Source organism: Rana temporaria, chromosome 2 (genome assembly GCF_905171775.1).
Source record: "Rana temporaria chromosome 2, aRanTem1.1, whole genome shotgun sequence".
In the NCBI taxonomy this organism is placed as follows: Eukaryota; Metazoa; Chordata; class Amphibia; order Anura; family Ranidae; genus Rana; species Rana temporaria.
Genome location: NC_053490.1, coordinates 279075521 through 279091041, shown reverse-complemented (window position 1 = coordinate 279091041; position 15521 = coordinate 279075521). Strand labels below are relative to the sequence as shown.

The 15521-nt window shown below is 45.1% G+C and overlaps 1 protein-coding gene across 2 annotated transcripts in view; it reads left to right on the top strand.

The window, feature by feature from the left end:
- The first annotated feature begins 830 nt into the window (after positions 1 to 830).
- SMAP2 (small ArfGAP2) overlaps positions 831 to 15521 on the top strand; it is a 51036-nt gene continuing 36345 nt past the window's right edge. For both annotated transcript variants that reach the window (XM_040337099.1, XM_040337098.1), the window contains exon 1: positions 831 to 1006. In XM_040337099.1, coding sequence (XP_040193033.1) covers positions 904 to 1006 — 103 coding nt within the window. In that variant the 5' untranslated portion in view covers positions 831 to 903. The remainder of the gene's footprint in view (positions 1007 to 15521) is intronic.

The following is a 15521-nucleotide window of genomic DNA, read 5'->3' as shown; positions in this document are numbered from 1 at the left end:
GCTATAACTTTTGTGCAAACCGATCAAATACGCTTATTGCGATTTTTTTTTTAACAAAAATATGTAGAAGAATACGTATCGGCCTAAACCGAGGAAAAAAATATAAAAAAAATAAAAAAAATTGGGATATTATTGTAACAATAAGTAAAAAATATTGTGTTTTTTTTCCAAATTTTCTGTCTTTTTTTGTTTATAGCGCAAAAAATAAAAATCGCAGAGATGATCAAATACCACCAAAAGAAAGCTCTATTTGTGAAAAAAAAACGATAAAAATATAATTTGGGTACAGTGTTGTATGACCGCGTAATTGTCATTCAAAATGCGTCAGCGCTGAAAGCTGAAAATTGGTCTGGGCACGAAGGGGGTTTAAGTGCCCAGTAATGAAGTGGTTAACCTTTTCAAATTTAAAAAGTGACAGTTACACCTCTGTCATGTCACATGAACTGCAACTGCACAGACGTAAATGTAACTAAAATGTGTAATAATTGTACCACAATCAGGTGCCTTTGATGTCTATAATTCCTGTTCTTCTTGAATTTCACCCCAAGGACATATACAATACAATATTAGGCGGGATGACAAACTGATCTGTACTGAAGTACACTAACATCTAATGTAAATGTCTGAAGACAGATGCCAGCTGACTACCAATGAGCACAATGTCGTCATTCTAGCCGACGTCCAGGTTGCCACATGACGTCAATGTCCATTCATAATTTTTTCCTTGTGGGCGTGACCCTTTCCTCACCGGTGACCGTGCTGTGTATGGGTAATGGGTATGGCAATAGGCGTGGCTACGTGACGTGAACGCAGCAGGGGAAATGGTGGGAGGAGACTTTCGTAACACCGGAAACAGGAACTGAGCCGTAGCACGGGGAAGCCATCTTACTGTCTCCCGGGAAGATGACCGGGAAGTCGGTTCGGGACGTGGAGCGGTACCAAGCTGTGTTGTCTGAGCTGCTGCTGCGGGAGGAGAACAAGTTTTGCGCGGACTGCCAAGCGAAAGGTAATGGTGGAGTATAAGGCATCTGTTTGTCCGGCAGACAGGGAGGGAGCACCCTGCTTATCTTCCCTGAGCTTCACAACCTCTGCCTTCACATCACAACTTCTATCAGTGTGTTTCCATGGCTCCAGAGTGTGTATCAGGGGGAGGGTGTACTCCAGAGACCTTCCTGTGTCCTTATACCTGGGCTTCTTATACACATCCTGTGCCTGAGCTCCCTCCATGTACACACCTGAACTGACAACCTTATCACATGACTGCTGTCATCTACTCACTCTCATCCCTCCATGTGCACACCTGAACTGACAACCTCATCACATGACTGCTGTCATCTACTCACTCTCATCCCTTCATGTACACACCTGAACTGACAACCTCATCACGTGACTGCTGTCATCTACTCCTCACTCTCATCCCTTCATGTGCACACCTGAACTGACAACCTCCTCACATGACTGCTGTCATCTACTCTCTCATCCCTCCCTGTACAACCTGAACTGACAACCTCATCACATGACTGCTGTCATCTACTCCTCATTCTCATCCCTCCATGTACATACCTGAACTGACAACCTTATCACATGACTGCTGTCATCTACTCACTCTCATCCCTCCATGTGCACACCTGAACTGACAACCTCATCACATGACTGCTGTCATCTACTCCTCATTCTCATCCCTCCCTGTACAACCTGAACTGACAACCTTATCACATGACTGCTGTCATCTACTCACTCTCATCCCTCCCTGTACACCCCTTAACTGACAACCTTATCACCTGACTGCTGTCATCTACTCATTCTCATCCCTCCATGTACACACCTGAACTGACAACCTTATCACATGACTGCTGTCATCTACTCACTCTCATCCCTCCCTGTACAACCTGAACTGACAATCTCATCACATGACTGCTGTCATCTACTCTCATCTTTCCCTGTACAACCTGAACTGACAACCTTATCACATGACTGCTGTCATCTACTCACTCTCATCCCTCCCTGTACACACCTGAACTGACAACCTCATCACATGACTGCTGTCATCTACTCACTCTCATCCCTTCATGTGCACACCTGAACTGACAACCTCATCACATGACTGCTGTCATCTACTCACTCTCATCCCTCCCTGTACAACCTGAACTGACAACCTCATCACATGACTGCTGTCATCTACTCCTCATTCTCATCCCTCCATGTACATACCTGAACTGACAACCTTATCACATGACTGCTGTCATCTACTCACTCTCATCCCTCCATGTGCACACCTGAACTGACAACCTCATCACATGACTGCTGTCATCTACTCACTCTCATCCCTTCATGTGCACACCTGAACTGACAACCTCATCACATGACTGCTGTCATCTACTCACTCTCATCCCTTCATGTACACACCTGAACTGACAACCTCATCACGTGACTGCTGTCATCTACTCCTCACTCTCATCCCTTCATGTGCACACCTGAACTGACAACCTCCTCACATGACTGCTGTCATCTACTCTCTCATCCCTCCCTGTACAACCTGAACTGACAACCTTATCACCTGACTGCTGTCATCTACTCACTCTCATCCCTTCATGTGCACACCTGAACTGACAACCTTATCACGTGACTGCTGTCATCTGCTCCGCACTCTCATCCCTCCATGTACACGCCTGAACTGACAACCTCATCACATGACTGCTGTCATCTACTCACTCTCATCCCTCCATGTACACACCTGAACTGACAACCTCATCACATGACTGCTGTCATCTACTCACTCTTATCCCTTCATGTGCACACCTGAACTGACAACCTTATCACATGACTGCTGTCATCTACTCACTCTCATCCCTTCATGTGCACACCTGAACTGACAACCTCATCACATGACTGCTGTCATCTACTCACTCTCATCCCTTCATGTGCACACCTGAACTGACAACCTCATCACATGACTGCTGTCATCTACTCACTCTCATCCCTCCCTGTACAACCTGAACTGACAACCTTATCACATGACTGCTGTCATCTACTCACTCTCATCCCTCCCTGTACACACCTGAACTGACAACCTCATCACATGACTGCTGTCATCTACTCACTCTCATCCCTTCATGTGCACACCTGAACTGACAACCTCATCACATGACTGCTGTCATCTACTCACTCTCATCCCTCCCTGTACAACCTGAACTGACAACCTCATCACATGACTGCTGTCATCTACTCCTCATTCTCATCCCTCCATGTACATACCTGAACTGACAACCTTATCACATGACTGCTGTCATCTACTCACTCTCATCCCTCCATGTGCACACCTGAACTGACAACCTCATCACATGACTGCTGTCATCTACTCCTCATTCTCATCCCTCCCTGTACAACCTGAACTGACAACCTTATCACATGACTGCTGTCATCTACTCACTCTCATCCCTCCCTGTACACCCCTTAACTGACAACCTTATCACCTGACTGCTGTCATCTACTCATTCTCATCCCTCCATGTACACACCTGAACTGACAACCTTATCACATGACTGCTGTCATCTACTCACTCTCATCCCTCCCTGTACAACCTGAACTGACAATCTCATCACATGACTGCTGTCATCTACTCTCATCTTTCCCTGTACAACCTGAACTGACAACCTTATCACATGACTGCTGTCATCTACTCACTCTCATCCCTCCCTGTACACACCTGAACTGACAACCTCATCACATGACTGCTGTCATCTACTCATTCTCATCCCTCCATGTACATACCTGAACTGACAACCTTATCACATGACTGCTGTCATCTACTCACTCTCATCCCTCCCTGTACACACCTGAACTGACAACCTCATCACATGACTGCTGTCATCTACTCACTCTCATCCCTCCATGTGCACACCTGAACTGACAACCTCATCACATGACTGCTGTCATCTACTCCTCACTCTCATCCCTCCATGTACACACCTGAACTGACAACCTCATCACATGACTGCTGTCATCTACTCCTCACTCTCATCCCTCCATGTACACACCTGAACTGACAACCTCATCACATGACTGCTGTCATCTACTCCTCACTCTCATCCCTCCATGTACACACCTGAACTGACAACCTCATCACAAGACTGCTGTCATCTACTCGCTCTTAGGCTGGGTTCACACTACTACACTACTTTCATCCTACTTTGCTCTGCTACATTGGTCCTACATGTATCCTACATTGGTCCTACATCCATCCTACTTTCATGAACAGGATACTACTTTAATGATATTCAATGGGCCTGAAGTAGGAGCAATGTAGGACCAAAAGTAGTACAGGGAGCATTTTCAAAGTCGGACCGACTTGTGTAGGACCAGTTAAGACAGCTCTTATAGGGAAACATTGATTTTCACACGTCATGCTACATGAGGCTCCCAATGTAGGACCGTTTGTCGGACAAGTGTGAACCCAGCCTCATCCCTCCATGTGCACACCTGAACTGACAACCTCATCACGTGACTGCTGTCATCTACTCCTCACTCTCATCCCTCCATGTACACACCTGAACTGACAACCTCATCACATGACTGCTGTCATCTGCTCACTCTCATCCCTCCCTGTACACACCTGAACTGACAACCTCATCACATGACTGCTGTCATCTACTCCTCACTCTCATCCCTCCCTGTACACACCTGAACTGACAACCTCATCACATGACTGCTGTCATCTGCTCCTCACTCTCATCCCTTCATGTACACACCTGAACTGACAACCTCATCACATGACTGCTGTCATCTACTCCTCACTCTCATCCCTCCATGTACACACTTCTTTCCTCCTATTGATGTACGCATTGCTCTCTGTCTCCACAACCATTCAAATCCCTTTTAGATGACACCTTTCCATCTCCTATGTAGAAAATTAAGGAAAGTAGTAATATCCAGTTTAGAGTCATTTTATCCAGAGCTTAGGCTACACCTTTATGGTCCCTACAAGCTATCAGAAAATCGTATGGAAAAATACCTCTTTTGAAGCGATCATATGATAAACTGATCGTTAATGCACAGCTTTCGTGAGCTGATCACGACAGTTCATCTGATATTATCCAATGGGCTAAGCACAAATCTTTCTTGTGCAATACCAGATCGTATGACTTATGTTTAACCAGTACAGCCGTCCTTCAAAAAAAAGAAAATGCACTACAACACATTACATCAAATTTTTATTCTGTCGTGCTCATTTTTGATATGAGACTAAAATGCAAAAAAAGCCCCCAAAAAACAGATGATTATTTGTCTGGTAATCTCATACATGTGTACCAGGCATTACTGCTTGTTTGTGGTAGCCCTTGTTGGCCCTCTGAAACATGATCTACAGTGGATTGCTTTTCAGAGGATGGCTGGGAGGCAATAGTTTTCCTGTTTAAACACTTAAAGGAGAAGTATATGCAAAGCTCGTTTGGCTGGGCTTCTCCTATGGATCACAGGAGTGCAATTTGTTCCTGTGGGACATGTTTACACCTATGTTTTTTTAAATTTTAAATTTTTTTTCCAACCACTGCGTTTTTGGAAAGGGTTTAGTTTTTTTTTTTAAATCTATAATGGTGCTTTATTTATTTATTTTTATTAAAAAAAAATCTTGCTTTTTTAGTATGTAGTGTGATTTTGCAGTAATTTTGTCGCAATTTGCATTTTTTAATCTGCCCGACAACAAATTGACAATAAAAAACCCATAAAAATGCAAACCACCAGTAAAATTGAAGGCAAACTGCATAGGTGTGAACCAAGCCACATAGTCCATTCACTTTTCCTGCAGCTCTAAGGCTGCATTCACACCTAAGCGACAAAACGCCCGACGCGGGACGCTTCTGCCGCTAGAGGGGAGAATTCCCATTGCTGTCTATGGAGATGGTTCACATCTCATAGACGCGCAATGCCTGTCGCCTGAAAAAAAGTCCCGGACCCTTTTTTTCACGCGACAGGCGCGTTTTCCTATAGACAGCAATGGGAATACTTTTAGGAAAAAAAAAAAAATTGAAACATTTGTACTCGCGGCAAATCTGCCGCTACACGCGAACGCAGCTGTCGCTTAGGTGTGAATGCAGCCTAAGGGTATATCTGCATTTTACTGCAGAACTAGGCTGTGTTGCAGTGTGAATGGAACACACAGGAAACAATTGTTTCCTATGTGTCCCTGTAGTGACCAATGTTTTACAATGTGATAAAGCGTCTGTCACTGCATAACGTGTGAATTAACCATAAGGCTCCATGCATACTAGGATAAACGCTGGATAAAAAAAACTGATATGGATTGGGTGGGGGGAGGGACCCCCACGCTGTTTATTTTTTCTCCATTTTTTTTTTTTTTTATAAAGACAGCTGATGACTCATCCGTTGTTAAGAATGTGGTGGCCAGCTTCCCGACCCACTCCATAACAACCAAGCTATTCACTGGTTGGTGGCGGCATATGCTTTGAAGAAATGAAAATGCTGGGTTTCCCTGCAAAGTAAAAGCATAATGGGCTAGTATGCAACGGCCCTTGCCTGCAAACGAAGCCTACGATGTCCCCACTGGTGGCCGCATCCATCGTCTCTCCTCTTCCTTCTGCGGGCACAGACTCTGGCTCTGTGACTGGCCAGAGCCACATGATGTCACTCCCACGCATGCGCCATCAGTCATGGCACTTGCGAGTGAAGAGACGGCTGTTTCTTCACAGCGCACGTGCTGATGATCTCATCAGCGCAGTAAATATCTCCTAAAGGGTGCATGTTTAGGACAGTGTTCGACAAATTCCGGGCGCCAGGTCGCCGTTGCGCCTAGAATTTTTGACCTGGCGCCCATGGCACCAGAGCTGGGGTATCCTGAGAGCGTCGCCGCGCATCCCCCCCACAACCGCGATCGGGTAATGCCGCTAATTGAGGCCGCGGCTTTGCGGCCTATGCATCGGGTGGTATGGATAATGAAGCCGATGATACAAGCAGCGGTTGCGGGCGCTCCGCCTCCGGCCGCCTCTCGCCCCGGGGATTGGAGAATTTCTCAGAGGGGGCGGTGCCACGGCGAGTCAATGTGTATCATGCAGCCGATGCTACAAGCAGAGGCTGCTGGCGCTCCGCCTCTGGCCGCCTCTCGCCCTGGGGATTGGGGAATTTCTCAGAGGGGGCGGTGCCACGGCGAGTCAATGTGTATCATGCAGCCGATGCTACAAGCAGAGGCTGCGGGCGCTCCGCCTCCGGCCGCCTCTCGCCCCGGGGATTGGGGAATTTCTCAGAGGGGGCGGTGCCACGGCGAGTCAATGTGTATCATGTAGCTGATGATACAAGCAGAGGCTGCTGGTGCTCCGCCTCCGGCCACCTCTCGTCCCGGGGATTGGGGAATTTTCTCTGAGGGGGCGGTGCCACGGGGAGTCACAGGAACGGAGCTGCCCATGCTGTTCGCGCTCTGTGAGAACAAGGTTAAAGGTAAGAAAAAAAAAAAAGAAGACAATACTTTTAAAACCGGAACAGTTATTAGTGTTGCTAGTGTGAACCATAAGTGCAAAAATCCTATATAGTTATGGCATAACTATATAGGATTTTTGCACTTATGGTTCACACTAGCAAAGTTAGGGCACAGCACAGGCATGTTGATATTGTTCACTTTGCAGCCACTGTGCCCATCAATTGTCACCACTGTGCCATGCCATCAAACGCAGCCACTGTGCCATCAATTGTCACCACTGTGCCATGCCATCAAACGCAGCCACTGTGCCATCAATTGTCACCACTGTGCCATGCCATCAAACGCAGCCACTGTGCAATGCCATCAAACACAGCCACTGTGCCATCAATTGTCACCACTGTGCCATGCCATCAAACGCAGCCACTGTGCCATCAATTGTCACCACTGTGCCATGCCATCAAACGCAGCCACTGTGCAATGCCATCAAACACAGCCACTGTGCCATCAATTGTCACCACTGTACTATGCCATCAAACGCAGCCACTGTGCCATCAATTGTCACCACTGTGCCATGCCATCAAACGCAGCCACTGTTCCATGCCATCAAACGTAGCCACTGTGCCATCAATTGTCACCACTGTGCCATGCCATCAAACGCAGCCACTGTGCCATGCCATCAAACGCAGCCACTGTGCCATGCCATCAAACGCAGCCACTGTGCCATGCCAAACGCAGCCACTGTGCCATCAATTGTCACCACTGTGCCATGCCATCAATTGTCACCACTGTTCCATGCCATCAAACGCAGTCACTGTGCCATGCCATCAAATGCAGCCACTGTGCCATGCCATCAAACGCAGCCACTGTGCCATCAATTGTCACCACTGTGCCATGCCATCAAACGCAGCCACTGTGCCATCAATTGTCACCACTGTGCCATGCCATCAAACGTAGCCACTGTGCCATCAATTGTCACCACTGTGCCATGCCAAACGCAGCCACTGTGCCATCAATTGTCACCACTGTGCCATGCCATCAAACACAGCCACTGTGCAATCAATTGTCACCACTGTGCCATGCCATCAAACGCAGCCACTGTGCCATGCCATCAAACGCAGCCACTGTGCCATGCCATCAAACGCAGCCACTGTGCCATCAATTGTCACCACTGTGCCATGCCATCAATTGTCACCAATGTTCCATGCCATCAAACACAGTCACTGTGTCATGCCATCAAACGCAGCCACTGTGCCATCAATTGTCACCACTGTGCCATGCCATACATTTTTATATAAAAAAAAAAAAACCTGGCTCCTAACTTTTTTAGCTGGCTCCTAGATTCCAAGCAAATTTGTCAAGCCCTGGTTTAGGAGATATTTTCACTACCTAATAGGTAAGCCTTATTCTAGGCTTGTCTATAGGTAAAAGTCACAATCCGAGGTTTACAACCACTTTAAAGCGGAGGTCACCCTCAAACTGAACATTGTATTAATCAGACCTGCAGCCTTAATAAATGTATAAGCCACTGTGTTTTTTTTTTTTTTTTTTCAAGGTGTCTACGATTACCTTGAATGAGATGGATTTAGCCTCACTTCCGGGGTTTGTCGCTCCTTTTCCCCGACGCGTCAGTGCGTTATGGGAGCAATGTCTCCTGGGAGTGACGTTACAAGACTCACAGGAGACCATCTGAAATAGTAAGCGCGAGAATACACGCATATCTCGAGGGTCACGTGACTCTCATCGCATCATGGAATCCAGGAAGTCTTTGCTTGTGGGCTTCACAATGCCCACAAGCAAGATGGAAAAGCCCAGGATTATTTTTTTTAAAGTTCATATTTATGACGGAAACCGAACCGATAGACGTACAAGCAGCTAGCAAGTGAGTGGTACACTGCTATCTGTATTACTAAGCATTGCACATAGTAACAAAAATTCCAGAAACCGTGGAACCTCCGCTTTAACTTTAATGACAAAAACGACCGGTGTGCATGACTTCATGTGCATGACTTCACAGAGCCCATGTAATTACATTCCCAGGATCCACTGCTGCCACATATAAGTTCTCATTGAGATACAATAAAAGATGAAAGATAACAAACATAAAAAATAAACATTTCCTAATTTACCTAAAGTATCAGTCATTATCACTCATGAAATTATTTATATTGCACAGAAAGGAATTTGAATTCCGGGTCTTAAAGCGGGAGTTCACCCGAAAAACAATTTTTAACATTAGATTGAGGCTTGTTTTGTGAAGGGGAATCGGGTGTTTTTTTTTAAATCTAAGCAGTACTTACCGTTTTAGAGAGCGATCTTCTCCGCCGCTTCCGGGTATGGGCTGTGGGACTGGGTGTTCCTATTTGATTGACAGGCTTCCGACGGTCGCATACATCGCGTCACGCTTTTTTCCGAAAGTAGCCGAACGTCGGTGCGCAGGCGCCGTATAGAGCCGCACCGACGTTCGGCTTCTTTCGGCTACTCGTGACGCGATGTATGCGACCGTCGGAAGCCTGTCGGAAGCCTGTCAATCAAATAGGAAAACCCAGTCCCGAAGACCATACCCGGAAGCGGCGGAGAAGATCGCTCTCTAAAACGGTAAGTACGGCTTCGATTTAAAAAAAAAACACCCGATTCCCCTTCACAAAACGAACCTCAATCTAATGTTAAAAATTGTTTTTCGGGTGAACTCCCGCTTTAAGACCCGGAATTCAAATTCCTTTCTGTGCAATATAAATAATTTCATGAGTGATAATGACTGATACTTCTCACACTTCATACACAATATGGTTGTTTAGTAAAGAATTTGAGGCTGTTCACTTAGCAAAGCGAATGTTTCTAAGATAAAGCAGTGTGCCAAAGACGGGAGAAGAGGGTTTGTCTACATTGGTGTGCAGGTGAAAATATTTGTTGTGACGTGATGCATCCAATTATTTTCTACTGCAAGAGACAAAACAAATCGCATTTCTTTGTCCTTGCTATGAGAAAAATCTTTCTACTTTGTTAGGTTCCATATTTTTTCAGGGATAGAATGGCTTCTTGCTGGGTGTAGATGTATTGATTACACTGTGTTGACAGTGCACACAACTGTTGTGTTGTTGCAGCAAAAAACTTGCATTTTTAAGCTGCATCTAAAATGGGTTAACCTTTTACATAGATAACAAGCCTGGAGAGGAGGAAGTCATGGTGTGTTTTTTTTTTTTTTTTTTTATAATGTTGTTGAACCTAAGTAGTAAATTCTACATGATTGCTTTGTCAACTATCGTCCCCTGATTATATTTGGCTACAAAGGACAAAGGGTCATATACCTGATGATGATTTCTAGCAATATCAAGGGTTTGTGCAGTCAACCTATAGTGTGTAAAAGAATTCTACCACATAAGTCGCACATAGACCTGTATGTAATTGCTTGATCTCTTTATAAAGGAAAGTGAAGTTTTTGTTTTTTTCTGGCCATTGCAGTCTTTACCAGTATGGGCATATCCACATAAAGAGCCAGCACTAAGTTCAGATATTCAATACAAACAATAAATATAATGCTACAAAATCCGCAATCTTTTTGTATGGCTGGGTTTCATTCACCACACAAATGTCTTCCTAAATGGATCCACCGCTTTTAGGGCCCGTTCACACCAGAAAACTGTACTTTGGCGCGCGATTGACATGCATTTTTAAAGCTCATTTACTTGCTTTTGTGGTGCATTTTCCTTAAGGGCATTACACGCAGGCCGAATCTTGGGTATCATCTGCCGCTTCAATAGAAACCCGCCCACGTGCACAGCAGCCAGTCCGACCTTCTGATGAAACTACATGACTGAAAAAAGTCTGCCGATCGGCGACCTATCCCCGTGTCAGAACACAGCTCAGCAGGGGAGATAGCTGTACTAACATTGCTTAGTACAGCAAGCTCCTCCCAAGCTCTGCATTATTTTTTCATTAAGCCTGATGGGTTAAATGGGGGGGGGGGGCGAATAGTGTGTACCAGGCTTAATACCCTTTGTCAATACTTGCTTGCTCTTCTTTTGAGGTCACTACCTTTTTTTCTTTTTTGGACCTTTGTGTGCTGTGTTGGATTGTGTTTCTGTGCGTTTTCATGTGCTTATGGTGTGTACTCATCCCACTCCATCTGGCACGAATTGGCTTTTTATTTACACTTCTGGTGCCCTCCTGAGAGCGATCTGTGGTAGATTGTTTTTCAGAGGGCGGTGAGGAGGCATTATGCTCCTCCTTACTGCCTTTTGTTTAACCCATAACACACCACCACGCTTTTGTCCTATTCGGTCCCTGCAACAGTAGAGATACATTTTGCTACTGTAATGCAAAACATTGCAGCTACGACATTTCTATATCCATGTCCACTGCCTTTGCAGTTAAAGGGGGAGTGTTTGGGGAGGGGGGGGCAGTAAAAACGCAGCTCAGCTGCATGCCTTTACCATCCCTCAACCGCAAGTGCAAACAAAGCCATAACTGGGTAAATTCTCCTCAGCACCGCATGCTGTTTATCATAGTGCACTTATGTAATGTACGCAACTATAGAAGCGGTTTTGAAATAATGGGAACTAGATTTTTTTTATGAAATATTTGTGTATTCCTATATGGATACTTTTTTTCCTATGAGAGATATTGGTGACAATGTGCATCTGACCTTTTATAATTTGAGGTCCGTCCCATCTTTCTGAAGGCGGTTGTGGATAACACAGTTGGCGCTCATTTGATGTGGAGTTCAGAACACATACAATCCTGTGAATAATTTAAGTGGTTAAAGGTGAGGGATCCATTTTGCAAGGACATTTTTTGTGTAATGAATAAAATCGTTGCACACAATGACAACATTGTATTTATTTTTAGAACATATTGAAAGCAGTATTAAACACAAAAGCAAACTTTTATTATATTGCTTATTTATACCTGGTTATCCGGCCAATAAGTCTGTTTTCAAAAGAACAAGCTCTCCTGCAGATGAAGCAGTTAGAGGAATGAGACAAACCATTTACCACTGACAGGGGACTTAAAAACAGCTGATTATTGTATTTAAAAAAAAACTTTATCCCAAAAGTAAAAAAAAACTAACAGCTTGTAAAATGTGAGCTGGAGTTTGGCTTTGATTTGTTGGCGTATCTAAATCTGCTAGTACATCTAACAGTCCCCTCCCCCAGGTTAACAATGCTTATACCCAAAGGTACCCCATTCTGCTTTTTCATCCAGATTGGGGGCACTTCAATACAGGAGGTGTATTACTGGTCAGATCACCAGGTGAAAACGAAAGGGGGAAAAAGCCTAAAAAAAGTAAATGGAGCCACCACATCTAACGATTGGTAAGCTGCTATATACAAAATGTTTGCTTTTGGGTTTAAAATCACTTTAGTGCTGGTGATGTAAGTGGATATAATATTATATTTATCTAATCACAGCTGTTTTCACATTTTATAATGGTTTATAAAAAAAATTGTTGATTTGTTGGATAGCACGGTTGTAGGGGATATACAGTTTTCAAATGTGTTTGGTGGTCTGCCATTGTAAGGCCAGCTTAAAGGGTAAAGGTTTGTTTTTTATTTTCTAAATGGGTTCCCTTAGGCTAGTGCATTGTTGGTTCACTTACCTTTTTCTTTTGATTTCCCTTCTTAGGGCCCTTTTACATGGAGTGGATCAGTAATGATCCGCTCCGTGTGTCCGCAAAAGCTCAGCGGGGATCCTCCGTAAAATCTCAGCTGAGCTGGCAGCTGACAGGGCAGTCCCCGCACACTGTGCAGGGACCGCCCTGTCTTTCCTCCGCTCTCCTCCTATGGGGGATCGGATGAACACGGACCCTATGTCCGTGTTCATCCGATCCGGCAGACGGAAGAAAAATAGGGTTTTCTTCCGTCCGCAAATGTGGATCTTTGCGGAGGCGGACGATTACGGGTGTCAGCGGAATGGTCATCCGCTGACACCCGTAATCACATAGGGACCAATGTATGTCCCGTTTTCATTCGCAACGGATGGATGAAAATGCGGACATACAGTCCGCATGTGTGAAAGGGCCCTAAATGGGTTTTTTTTTCTTTGTCTGAATTTCTCACTTCCTGTTCCTCCTCAGTAAGCTTTCCACCATCATCCGAGCCGTTCTGGCTGGGGGTTAGTCGGGGTGCTCACCCCCTCCCTTGGACTACATCCCTGTGGGGAGACGCTGTAAACGTTCACCTCGTCCCCCCGCAGGGATGTAGTCCTAAGGGAGGGGAGTGAGCACGCTGACTAACCCCCAGCCAGAACGACCCGGATGATGGGGGCAAGCTTACTGAGGAGAAACAGGAAGTGAGAAATTCTGACAAAGAAAAAAAACATTTAGAAGGGAAATCGAAAGAAAAAGGTTACTGAACCAACAATGAACTAGCCTAAAGGAACCTATTTAGAAAATAAAAAACAGACCTTTAAAACCCCTTTAAAGCGAAGCTTCGCCCAAAAGAGGAAGTCTCGCTTCTTTGCATCCTCTCCTGTCCTTTTTAATAATTGGCACTTTTGAGAGGGGTACCTGACTTCGACTGGAACCCGCTCCCATTTGTGGGTAGGTCGCCCCTACTTCCCCAACAGCCTTCTGAGACACATCAGAGGTCCTAGAAGAGTGCAAGAACATTCACAAAGCACAGTGTAGCTCACACATGCTCAGTGGGATGGGACCATTTACAAAGCACAGTGTAGCTCACACATGCTCAGTGGGAAGGGACCATTTACAAAGCACAGTATAGCTCGCACATGCTCAGTGGGAAGGGACCATTTACAAAGCACAGTGTAGCTCGCACATGCTCAGTGGGAAGGGACCATTTACAAAGCACAGTATAGCTCGCACATGCTCAGTGGGAAGGGACCATTTACAAAGCACAGTGTAGCTCACACATGCTCAGTGGGAAGGGACCATTTACAAAGCACAGTATAGCTCGCACATGCTCAGTGGGAAGGGACCATTTACAAAGCACAGTGTAGCTCGCACATGCTCAGTGGGAAGGGACCATTTACAAAGCACAGTATAGCTCGCACATGCTCAGTGGGAAGGGACCATTTACAAAGCACAGTGTAGCTCACACATGCTCAGTGGGAAAGGACCATTTACAAAGCACAGTGTAGCTCGCACATGCTCAGTGGGAAGGGACCATTCACAAAGCACAGTGTAGCTCACACATGCTCAGTGGGAAGCCGTAAGGCAGGGGTCTTCAAACTACGGCCCTCCAGTTGTTCAGGAACTACAATTCCCATGATGCTCAGTCATGTCTGTGAATGTCAGAGTCTTGCAATGCCTCATGGGATGTGTAGTTCCGCAACAGCTGGAGGGCCGTAGTTTGAAGATCCCTGCCGTAAGGCTTCGCTGCCTGTTTCCAGATGCTGTGCTTGGAACCAGAGCCAATTTAAAGAATCATGTCAGGTGAAGGCAAAGCTGGATCTTTAGACAGGAAAGGGTCCATATATGAAAAGTCAGTCGGCTACAGTATGTGTTAATTTAAAGAGGAACTGCAGTCTGCTTGCATAACTTGGAATAAAACCATCTTTGCCATTCTGAAGCTTCCCTCCAACCACTTTGCATATTATTTTATATATGCTGTGATTCTGTACTTGCCAAATATCCTGCAGCAATCTCCCTCCACTGGCTGCATCCATTTTAACTGTGGGCAGCTGAAACTGCTGCCTGGATTAGTGAATGATGTCATAAGTCTAGGCTTTTTCCCCAGACAAGAAACAGGAGGGAGCTGTAGAAGGTATTTACTGGCAGAAATATAAGTTTTAAAACAACAAGGGCAGAAAATATAAATAAAATAGATGAAAAAATGCCGAAGGTCCTCTAAATATAGGAAATACAGTAGACCTCTCAAATAATAATTTCAGCCAGGGCATATGAATTATGCGAACTCTGTGATATCAAGCCTTATGAGGACAACATCGCATAGCAGGCAGATGTTAGGATATTTGTGAGCATCTGTTGAAATTAAGCCTTAAGCACCATTAAAAAAAAAAAAAAATTAAGGTCATGTGTTCCACTGGTTGGGGATATAGGAATTCCATGTTTTATTATATTTACAGTTTATTGAAGTTGAAAGGTAGGCAGTTGAAATTGTTTTGATATTTATACAGT